Source organism: Trichogramma pretiosum, unplaced genomic scaffold (genome assembly GCF_000599845.2).
Source record: "Trichogramma pretiosum strain Unisexual culture from Peru unplaced genomic scaffold, Tpre_2.0 scaffold20, whole genome shotgun sequence".
Taxonomy (NCBI): domain Eukaryota; kingdom Metazoa; phylum Arthropoda; class Insecta; order Hymenoptera; family Trichogrammatidae; genus Trichogramma; species Trichogramma pretiosum.
Window position 1 is genome coordinate 1,132,198 of NW_019641696.1, and position 12,678 is coordinate 1,144,875.

The 12,678-nt window shown below is 32.3% G+C and overlaps 1 protein-coding gene across 5 annotated transcripts in view; it reads right to left on the reverse strand.

Moving 5' to 3' along the window:
- Window positions 1-4,171: 4,171 nt before the first annotated feature.
- Window positions 4,172-12,678, reverse strand: part of LOC106656529 (poly(rC)-binding protein 3) — a 145,823-nt gene continuing 137,316 nt past the window's right edge. For 2 of the 5 annotated variants that reach the window (XM_023462030.1, XM_014377544.2), the window contains 3 exons: window positions 12,075-12,171; window positions 11,147-11,426; window positions 6,893-8,291 (listed from right to left, as the gene is read on the reverse strand). In XM_023462030.1, coding sequence (XP_023317798.1) covers window positions 7,883-8,291; window positions 11,147-11,426; window positions 12,075-12,171 — 786 coding nt within the window. In that variant the 3' untranslated portion in view covers window positions 6,893-7,882. Of the gene's footprint in view, window positions 5,023-6,892; window positions 8,292-11,146; window positions 11,434-12,074; window positions 12,172-12,678 lie in introns of those variants that run through there. The other 3 variants (XM_023462031.1, XM_023462032.1, XM_014377545.2) reach the window with 3 other exon arrangements.

The following is a 12,678-nucleotide window of genomic DNA, read 5'->3' on the forward strand; positions in this document are numbered from 1 at the left end:
AAGTACACAGTTGTGATCGCTTATATAGACGCTTGATTTTTCAATTTTTTGACAATCCATCGTCATTTACGAGCTGTATACCTACAACATGGCATTGCGTATTATTTAAGTATTTTATCCGAATTGTACTATACACGTATTCTGAAATTTTATTTAATATTATATTATATTTATATATATTATATTATACAGCTGCGGTCTAGTTGCCCGAGTGTCTAAAATACAAAATAGTCAAAATAACATTTGTATGATATGAGAGTGTGTAATATGTAAGTGTTTATCATTATTATTATTTATTTTTTATTATTATTATATCCGCTTTATAAGAGCGGTGATATAGTTACGAGTACGTTTCGAACATGCCTATATAAAAGTTGCATATATCTGCAATAACGTGAAACAAATTCGTTCGCACACTTTTTGTTGTCGCGAAAAAACAGTATATTTGTCGTACATTCAAAGAAATAGAGAAAAATCAGAGAGTCATTCTTCTTTGTTTCTTTTTTAGTAACATGATTTTTTTTGGAAAATAGACTTTTTTGTTCTCATTTTTTTTTTGAGAATTCAGTCTTTACGTTAGCAATGTACTTTTTAGGAAGATGAATGCCATGGAATTGTTTTATATTATTTTTTTTGCAATTAAATACACCGATATTGTTTTACAATTTTTGTTACGAAAGTGCATTAAGTATTGATAATAATAATCGATGTAAGGACCTGGTCCATTTCTGATTATCAATTTATATACCGAGAAAAATGCGCGTGAATTTGAATATTTCATAGTTTTGCAATGTTATTAGTTGAATAAAATTAACCCTCTGGTATATTATGTACATATCAGAAGATCCACGAGCGAAAATACAACTAATTACACTCATCTAGCTATTCGTGATACAGTTCACGCACGAGTACTGTATTTATTTTTACCAAAAATAAAGTCGGTAGACACGTAACACTCATTACTTGGATTTTGAAATGTTATCAAATCAAAATGAAATATTACGATTAGATTCTTAAATTTTTCGCTCGTGGCTGCATCCCGAAAACTAAGACTTTCGAAACTTACATTATCGTCGTTAACGATGTGCCTTAAAAAGTCTTACCTACAAGTTTATCTATATAATCAATTCTAATCACAGCAATATTTATTGTTGATATACACAATCATACAGTGTCTCTCACTAAATGTTTTACTTTTTTTGTTTTATAAAAAGTTTCTCATATTTTATCGCTGCCAGAGGCTAGTTGTTTTTCTCTCTCCGCTCGCTAAACCCCGTCGTGTTTTTTGTTCTTTCCAAACAAACATATCACTTGGCAAAGTCACCCTCACGCATGGCCTTTCATAAATTCGAAAAAAAAACTGAATTGTCTTTTGTATTTAAGAAATGATATTGACATTTGTCACAGTAATAATAAGAATAACAAGTATTATGATAATAAAAATTATAATTGCCAAAACATACTAAAAATATAGCCGTAATTTTATTTTAAATAATCGATACACAATAAATAACATTTTTCAATTTAATAAAAACAAAAACAATAAATATAAAAATTTAGAAAATTTTGTACAAATCGATTAGATCTCATTAAAAATATTAACTTATCATTATACGTTCGATAAAAAAAAACATTAACTATCCATGAACATAAAAAATTTAACAATAAAAGTGAATAAATTTCGAGACCAAAAATACTGTGAAAACAATATTGATGTTGCAGGGTTCTCTGTTATGAAAAAACGCACAATTACGATTTACGGTTTTTTCACAACGAACATCCACATTATTATTTTATTTTATACTCCGCTTTTGCGTTTATGAGCGCGAATGACGAGTGTACGTGTTTTTGTTATTTGTGTATGTTTTTTGTGTACGTGTATAAAAAAGGCACTTCGCGTAGCTAGCGTGTTTGGTTCTATTATTCTTTTTTTCTCTTTTATTTTTTGCATTCAAATGAAAAAAAAAAATTGAAGACTATTCAATGGTTTCTGCCCACGGCTTTTTTTTGTGTGCTAAGTGAAAACAAATTCATCAAAAAAACGGTCAACAGGAGTGAAAATATTAACGTACTGTTCTTTTCAACGGTCGTGTCGAAGTCGACTGCATCGAATGTACTCTCGATATTGTGCCAGTATTTTAATTCATAAACAAGTTGCAATAACAAGAACAACAATCAGTAATTGTTAAAATTTTGCAAGTATTCTTTTCATATTTTGCGAACAACCCAATAAATAAGAAAATACACAACGAAAAGTTTTGTCTACCAAAACAAATATCAATAATAATACAATTTTTTTGAAAATTAAGACGAATAATATTTACATAAATAATTTTTTTTTCTTTTCAATATAACGTTCCAGCTTACAACGATTCTAAAAGTTATCACTTTTGTTTAAAGCCGAGATTCATAATTACGATACAACATTTAACTTAATAGAAATGTGACTATAAAGATTACAAATAAATTCCTCTTTGGCACACGCCGGAAGCGCACAAATTTATGGATATGTTGTCCTAATGTCAAAGTTCAGTTCAAAGCCTATAAGCTCAAAACTTTTAATCTTTCGTACAAATATGCATAAGCATTATCGTACACGCGAGCTGTTACACGCGAATATTCAACAATTTTTATTTATTTATTTTTTTTTTTAACCACTCTACTTTAAATTTCTTGGTCGGTCGAGTGGACAGGTATAATTAATTTTTCCACCAAAATATACAATCTAATTCATTCACTCCCACAGTTCTGAATGATGAGCTAATTTTCAAAGTTTTGAATAAAAATGAAACGTTTTTAACGTAGTACGTATGCCTGCATCTGGGTCTCGAGGGAGGGAGTTATACACGCCTCTCTTGATTTCATCTTTATCGCTATTCTTTTTATCTAATTTAATTTTTGTTGTTTATCGTATATATAATAAATATATATTTTTATTATGTAATTTTATAATATATCCTTATTAATAATTCATGCTATAATTTTATTTGTTCCGTACTTTTGCCCTCTTCTCATAACTCCTTTTATTTTATTTATATTTTATGTACCATACGAGAAGCCACTATTATTTTTTTCATATAACGTAAAATCACGACGAGCCTCGATTCGTTTGTTAGCTTTTCAGTCTTTCACTTTTTCAAGTTTACTTGTGTCTCTACTCCGAGTACTCTTGAAAATATCTATGACTCAAACAATTCAATAGACTTAGCAAATCGAGGCGAGTGTGTGAGCTATTAGCAAATCTCATTGGGTTTACGCTTTAAAGTTAGATGAAAAAAAATCAATAAAAAATGAACCAACTAACCCATAAAGATCGTATTCAAAAAATTCACCTTTTTTAATTATATAGTGAAATTTGAAGAGAAAAATTAATTGGGTATCCGTAGTTATTTTCTCCATTAATGCATTATAAAACAATAATTATTAACGAAGAAAATTCACAACACATTTTGTACACACACGTATAATAAATATATATCTATAATCGCTAAGCAATTTAATAAAAAGTTTTTAACTTTTTTAAAGCCAAATCACATAAATAGGATCATTTCTGATCCTATTTGAATCACAATTTTGTTTCTTTTAAATATAAAAATCAAGTATTTTTCGTCGACTTTATAGCCTAACTCGACGTTCAATTTTATTTTTAATAAAAATCTAAATGAAAATTAAAATAACAATAAAATGTTCTCTTTTCTTGTTCTTTTCTTTCCTCAAAGCGCATAAACAATGTCAATTTAGAAAAATAGCTTCGACAAATTCCACTTACATAAATAAAAATTCTAATGCCAGCTCTTGTTTACAATACACGTTTTTAGACTGTATAAATTGATAATTCATATTTATATACTTCTTTTTTATCCTTCTATCCATTCACCAAAACATACCCATCCAGTAGATCTCATTCAATTATCACAAGCTATTCTTACATACAAGATGAAATCGAATGTCACATCTATTGAATAAGTATTGGTATATACTATTTCTCGCTATCGTTTTCCTTCTCTCTTGGTTTTATTTTTATCTTTTTATTAAATATAAAAATGAAAACTAACATATCTTTGGCTTGTTCCCTTTACCAATCGTCAGCAACGTCCGATGATGCTGCTGCGGCGTACTAAGTATTATTAAAGGTTCAATTATTATTTTTTTTGTTATTTTTCTACCTTGGTTATTAATTTTTTTTTGTTCTTTTTGGCTTAAACACCGCCTCAAAAATCATTTGTACAGTTTTGTACACTCGAATACGTGTATCGATTAAGATTCTCTAGCGCGTCACCGATGTTCTCCGACGCGAATTTACACGTTGACCTATAACTCTATACGTCTAACATTGTAATTAATATTAATTAATATTATTATTATCCTCGTGTACCATCTGTTTGCGTATAACATGAGTGTGTAGATGCGTTAATATGTAATTGAAAGTACCTTTTGCGTACTTATGTTTTGTGTGTACTAATTTATTAGCTGAGTGCGTGAGTTTTACTGTTATTATTCCTCAAAACGCAAAAACAATATCATCGTCGCGCCTATCTCCGTTTGAGCCGCTTATGAGTGCGTGAGAAGATGTTTTACAAGACAAAAAAGAAAGACCCAAACGCAACTCGCATTACTTCGATAGAACATCAATTGAACACATATAAGCGCCGCTCGCGGCCGTTTCTTCTCGCGTTATTATCGTCATAATCACTATCTTCGTCCTCGTCTTCGGTTCTTTTCTCACTTGCTTCACTTCATTTTTCTCTTCATTGTGAATTATTATTCTTCTTTTTATTGGAAAAAAAATTGAAATTCCTTCGCTTTGATATAATCTTTTTCTTCTTCTTCAATTATGCTGCACTAACTGCGTGTTTAGCAAAGGAGGACGTTGCAGCCTACTCGTAGCAGCAGTAGTAGTTTATTGGAAGATGCGAAAGAACATCTACAAACATGTTCTAATGTATCGGGGTCTTCACGATGTGATTCGGCGTGATGTATTGGAATGCTGGAATAGCCATGCCACCGGTTTCCAGCGATATCCTGTAACAAACGATTTAAAAGTTAATTTCTTCTCTAATTTGTTACTTTATAAATTATGTTTCTTTTTATGAGAGTATTCAAATTTCTAGCTAAAAAATGCACGAAAGTGATCTTTTGCAAGCTATTATAAAAATGTAATTATAGATGCTTTATGTTTCAACTTTGGCACTTGAAAGTAATTATTTGAACAAATACTCAGTTCTAGCATTCATTCGATAATAGTATGTTGATTGCAATTTATGAAATAATTAATCTTGAATGAGCATGGAAAGTCCACAAGAGAAATATCAATTTCAGCTCATTCAAGGCCAATGAAAATTCATTACAAAACAATTTCACAATATAAGCCATAAAATTGATTAATGGATAATGTATTGCTTTTCATATATTCATTGAATCAATTTCGTTGATTATCAGTTAATTAATATTTAATGAATTAAATTTAAAATCTTCATATGAAAGTATTGATTTCCCATGAGAAATATATACGTTTGAATGGGAATGCAGATTGTAACAGGAGCAAAAAGGAACGGATAGTGCTTACCAGAAAGAGGCAGGATGCCTGGGTCAAGTTGGTTGGTGAGATGGATACATCTATCCTTTGTCATTTTCTCTCGTTTTTTAGTGCGTCTCTTGATGGTTATTATTATGTTATTTTTCATTTTCATGTTGATGATTAGCAAAAAAATTCATTATTATCTACAATTCATTTTTTTTATCATAACTCTCGAAAGTCGAATCTTGTCTTGATAAAATTCAATAATGGTAATTAAAAAAGAACCTTTTCTAATAAACACGCCTAACTCTTTATTAAGACAAAAATGATACATTGTGAAATCAATCGCGGAACCATTTATGTTTAACTATAATCTATGAAATTTCAGCGTGTACGCAGTTCTTTATACGCTTTACAAATCCTGTATTTTCTTAATCGCACGTATAAAGAGAAAATAATTTTTTTTGAAATTATATTTGAGACTGATTTTGATACTTTAAAAGCGAAATGAAAAATCAAAATTCAAAAATACGTAAATTAACAAAGTTTTAAAGCAAACATACTTGGATTTATCTTGAAAGCAGTTTATTCATTTTACTAGAACTTTTCTCCTTCAACAATGATGGTGCGTTATAAAAAATAACATCGAGGAATGTAAATGCGCATTATTTTAGTATTCAATCGTATTGCTAATGTTTACGATTTGACAATGAATGACACTTATTACATCGGAAATATTCTTGACACGCTGAACTCGTGAATTTTCCTTTTACATTTCATTATAACTATTATAGATTAATTTTACTGCAATTACGGTGAATGTGAGTATGCATATGTAAATATTATTATTTAATTATATTTGAGTACCAGAAAATGTCCTAAAGTTAGAAGATCAAGCTCTAGTTTTTGTCATTTTTCTTAATTCATCGACTATCTTTATTTAATTCTTGCATAAAATTAAGCTCAGTAGTTTTAAAGCAATTATTTTCGCTTTTTTCTGTTGTGTTGATTATTACATGATTCAATTTTTAGTTCACATGACTTTATTATCATTGATAAATTCGTCAGTAATGATCTATTCGGGATACAAACCACAATGAGATGGCTCTCATTTTATTGGCATCTCAATAATTAAAAATAATTAAAAACTGCTTATTTCTAGATTTTTTCATCATTACCATACACGGATTAATGAGTATTAGTAATGAGAAAAATTTTTAATTTTGGATAAAGTCTATAAAAATGGCATGAATCAAACAACTCAAACTATACATTTGATTATAACAGCCTTGTGTCAAATTAAAAATATCTTTTTTTAAAAAGATACTAAAACATTTTTTACTGCTCTCTAAATAAGTTTTTGAAGATTAGAGATTTCTAAGTGATTGATCCTAAATTTTATTAACTTATACTTTGTAATTAGTACAATACAATCACTTTTAGCCGCAATGTACAAATATCTCCCGATTTCGTCAAATTATCACAAATAATAAAAAACGTACAAAACAGATTCTTCTGAGTTGATTAATAAATGCCTTTAATAAGGGCTTTCATTATAATTAACATTTTCTCTTTTAATTAAAAAAAAAGGTTCCGATTACATGAATTCATTATCATCAATCCAGCCATGATATTAATAATTCGCAATAGTCATTAATTCATACGTATAAAAAGAAACTTAACTATACGAAATTTAATTGTTATAATTTCCATTCATCCCGCACAGTTTACCGAAAAAGAAATTGAGTTTGGCACTAAACCGTTTGTTGCAGCTCTCATACCATTCACGAAAAATCATTTTATTCTTAGTTTTTTTTCCTCAAGTATACATAAATATATTTATACACTTAGCTATCAACTCTTATTTAATTTATATAAAAGTTCAAAGCAACTATCCTTGATACTCTGTTATTACAAGCGATTTTGTCTCACTGATTTTCACTCACTTTTTATTTATACCGATTGATACTTGATTTTATATCAATAATAATGATCATTTCAAAATACTATTTTTACGTAGCAAAAATAACCATTACTATTGAACTGTCTACAAATACATAGATTTATAAAAACTACGTAGATCTTCACAAACTTTTTCTATGTAAATATATGTAAATAAGTGTTTGTAAAAAAATTACATACAATGTCGCAAAAAAATGATCGCAAACGAAAAAGGTACAGTAAAAAATAAATATAGATGTATAAATAAATAAAGATGAAAAAAAAAGATTTAAATATAATCATCTAAAAATCAAACGCACTGACTTTGACCTCGCTTATGTATACTACTTATACACCTAATGTAATAATTAAAAGTCACAAAGTCTCGCGCGGGTGCGCGTCCGCGTGTCTCTCTTTCTCTCTTTAGTACGGATTGTACTTGGCACGCTCGTTCTTGAATTTTCCGCTCTCCATGGGTCCCGGCGTCGAGGGGCTCCTGAGGCGCGGCGTGAAGTTCTTGTGGGAGCGATGCACCCCCGTGGTCTGGATCGGCAGGGCGCTCGCCGCGGCCCCGGCGCCGCCCAGCAGCTCCGTCAGGCCGCCGAGGGCCGTGAGACTGGTAAGGGCATTGAGGGCGCCGGGCTTGCTCAGCAGCTGGGCAAGTGGGATAGCGCTGGCCAAAGGAGAGGCATTGGTGTTCGTGGTGTTGTTTGAAGGAGAAGAGGTGTTGTTGTTGGCCGCGGCGGTGCCTGTCGCGCCGCCGCCGCTCGTCGTCGTGTTGCCAGGATTTTGGGTATTTTGGGCCTCTAGGTTAGCTTTCTGCAGCTCGACACTGTGAGGAACAATCAAGATAGAACAACAATTTCAACAATGGTCAAGAGCAAGAAAAAGACAAGGCAAAAGACAGAGAGAGTGGCAATTTTTTTTCATGATGATTATGATGATGATAGATGGTGATGATGGCGATGATGATAATTTTATGGGTTTATTCTTCTTTTTTTTTCTCTCGATTTATTTGGTAAGGATTGTTTTGGATTTTGTACAATTAATTCGTTTTCGTCATATATAGTAATTAAACAGGTTAATCTTTTTGGTCGAATGATTGGAAGGAAATTTTTATGATTTTCTTTTTGGATGTGTTATATGACGTGAGTGCTCGATACGTGGATTCTTTTATCGTTTTCATTGTTGGCACGTTTAGTTGAAATAGGTAAAAGCAAGAGAAAATATGCAACATTTTTGGAAGTAAGGCTTTTTATCATTATGCAAAGGTTGATGAAAATTAAATTATAAAACTAATTAAGTTACTTTCTAGTTCAACAAAATAATGAGAAAAAATCTGAATTTATAAAAGAATAATTAAGAATTGGCAATAGAATAAGCACTATTTCATGTTATGCATCCGAAAAGAATCAGCTATTAATTATTATCTAAAATTAAAATAACTTTAAATTATAAATTCGATAATAAAAGATTACTTGAATTTTAATATATCACCACGTTATTAATGGAAAAAATATTAAAATTGTGCAGGAAAATATCTCCAACATTAACATGCCTCAAAATACCATTACTCTGATAACGTAAATTAGTTCGAATTACTACGTCAGATAAATTACTGTCAAATAACTTATTTACACTATATAAACTAATCTAACATAAAATAAACGATCTGCACTTTGCCAATTGGGCGTTACAAATAATTTATCAATTTTACACATATTACTGTGAAAAAAGCGATGCTTTTTTGAAGAAAAAAAGTGAAAAACTATCCAATATGGGAAAAGGTGCAGGTCGCTTAAAAGGTAATGAGTACTGCTTCGAAAAAGTAATGAAATCAAAAATTGATTGTCATAGGTCGACCACTTCATTAAAATTCTACAATCTATTCATGCAAAAAATTGAAATTTTATTGACTTTTTGAAAATGTCGATGAATAATTTTCAAGTGGACCGCTACGAGACAATAAATTATTCGAATCATGACCTTTCAAAATAGTTAAATCATTGATTGATTATAGGTGATCTGGAAAATTGTAAAATATAAAGATTATGATTCCATAATCACAATGGATGTGCATGATGTAAGTGATAAATATGCCTTGGACATGTGTTATTTGCACATATTTTGGATCCGTGGATAGATTAGGTTATTTTGTATTTCTTCAAATTCATCAAGTGTGAAACTAAAGTCTAAATTAATAAGGATTTCAAAAATGTTAATAAATTACACATCTCACGATCCGCAAACAAAGATTAAATATTTACAAAAATAAAAATAAACAGAAAGCAGAGCGTGAGACGTGAAAAATGAGTAAACATAATAATAACAAAAACGTTTCGTTCGACGAGTCACATAAGCTAAAAGCGAAGGGTTTTATGTATGACCATAAACAATTGACCTCATTAATCTTTTAAAAATGCATTTGAAACTGCATACACATGTTATAGAAATTAATTTAGCGTATGTGACGATTAGCATTGATTAGACGGGAGAAAAAACATCAAACTTAATGTATTAAAATTAAAAAAAATTATTAAAGGCCTTCGTAAGTCCAGGAAGGGATGTCGATGCTGCCGAGGACCAATGTGGGATTACAGTCTGCACCTTTTTGAGAATGATTACCCTGTGGATCGAGGAAAAGAAAAGGACACGTCGATCGTAAGTAATGCGTCTGTCGTAAATTCAATGCGTCGACTGCATTACGAGCGATCGTCGGCCAGTTTTTTTTTACGAGTCGAACAAAAAGGATGTTGGCACCATGTACAGGTTTGGCATTATTTTTTTTTTGGAATGACGATGATGGATTATAATGTTATACGATCATTGGTGGACGGTTATATATATCGTTATTACAATTGTCAGCGGGAATCACAAGGTTACATGTTTTTGACATTGTTTTCTGGACCTGGAAAGAGTTATTAGAGGGGAGATACCTGGAAATAAAGGAATTAAAGTGAATTGAATCTTCGTTCTTGCTGGCGGTGTTGCTGACGCTGACGCTGCCGCTGCCACTCCAGTTCCATGATTATTTCTTTTCGTTTTTTGTCACTCATTATTTTCGTTTCCAATTGATAAATCCAATTTTTTAATAAGGCACACATTTTTTAGCTCTGATTCTTTTTTAAATCAAGTCTTTACACATCGTGTGATTTTTATAGTTTATAGTCACAAAAACTACTCATTTAAAAATAAAACTAAAGTTAAAGATTAAAACCAACGCTTGCGTCATTTTATGTATGCATAATAAATTGCGGCACAACTGGTCAAAATGTGTGAACCGTGAGATAGAGATAAATCGGGGAATTTCGCATAACAATGAAATAGTTAGATGAATTTTCGGCCTCGAAAAGCAGATCATACATCAACCCAACTTCTGTTTCATTATCCAACGAAAAGTATACACCAAACGAGAGTTGGTCGAGTTATTGAGGGAATAAAAAATGTAAAACCTCCTAAAAGCCTAGCCACTTTTACCGTGAATTTTATTTTCCACCATAATACTATCATAATTTTTTACGCTTCCAATCATTAACCATCATTTATTTTTGTGACGGGAATGTATAAACGATGATAACGAGTAAAAAAAGAAAGAAAGGAAAAAAAAACATAAAAACATCATAAGTAATGCTCGTGAAATGAAAAAAAAAAAAAAAAATACGAGTCGAAGCATCGTCACGAACTTACCTCATGTTGATGAGATACTGAGCCAGAGCCACCGAGTCCGGATTTCCCGTGATGGTGATAGTGCGATCCGTCGGGCCACCCTCGCGCTCCTCACAATTGCTGATCCTTATCATGGCCCCGGAGATCTGTCGGATCTCGGCGATCTTGGTGCCGCCCTTGCCGATGATGCAGCCGATCAGCTCGTTGGGCACGGTCATCTCGTGCGTCTGATTGTTCGCCGCGGGCTGCTGTCTGTTCTGGTTGTTGGTGCGCAGCTGACTGCCCGCCAATGCTGCCAATGCTAGACCGTTGGGGGAGAGACAAGAAAACGTATGCGTTTAAGTTATTGCGCCAATGCGATGATAAATTGGATTTGGTGGATGTAAGAAAAAAAAAAAAAGAAAATTAATTACAACGACGCCGTGCCAAGTTTGCATATTATTGTAAACCATTGAAAAGTTTGTTCCTCGAGTTTCATCGAGTCTCGCGCGTCTCAAAGTCGTTATCTCTTTTCACAGTCGTCTGAGCCCTTATCCCGCGGATTACGCGCGCGATTCTCTTACCTAGAGATTCTACCAACAAAAACTAACTTCGACTAACTTGAGCGATAATAGAAGATGCATCGCCTGCCTCGTCGCTGGCGACAAAAAACAAAACAAAAAAAAAAGCAATAACTGCAGTCAAGAAACGGTAGCAGCTTTCGTATAAAATCACTTCTTACACGATCTCGGGCTCGCGCGCGCGAGGTACTTGATGAAATTAAGTGTGAACATTTTTCGTCGAGATTAAAAAGAAAAGAAAAAAAAGCAAACGATAAGAGAAAACAAGCTCGACTGCGCCGAGCTAATCGAATTTTCCTTTGAAAAGTACAAAAGTCGGCGTCGCGACAGTACAAAAATCACGAAATACGTCTGGCAACGCGGCGTAGGGTGCCAGGACCGGAAATTACCTGCAGGATTTAGTCCACCGGTGTTGGCTGGAGTCGCCAATCCGCCAAGTCCAAGTGCGGCTAAGCTGGCCAGAGGATTACTGCCGAGTTTGCCCATCTGCAACAATGTCACGGGTGAAAATTAATTATCAAACTCTCTCTTACTGTGGCTTCGAGTTTGCTCGAGTATATATCGGGTATATAACAATGATTATTGTGCCAGGGATGTTTATTTTTTTTGTTTGTCGTTTCACTTAATTTTTTTTTTTTTGTTTTATACATATAAGAGGTTTCACACTAAGAAGTAATACATTGCCAACATTATCAACATCAAGACAACTAGATATTGTTTTATAATTCGTATATGAATCTCTCTTTTTTTTTGTCGTCACACCTTCGCTTCGTTAAACTAGTCCAAATCTCGAGCGATGACTAATTGTGGAAAAGCAATTTATTGCTAACGACCGTGTTCCACGCGAGCTCTCATCATCATCATCATTGTCAATTCATTTGTATCCGTATTTTACAATTCACGAATATTTCAATTAAAAAATTTCCAGTCGCGGGAGCAGCAATTATTTTCGTACGCGCGCGCGCAAACTTTCGTTACTTTCCCCTGAAGTTT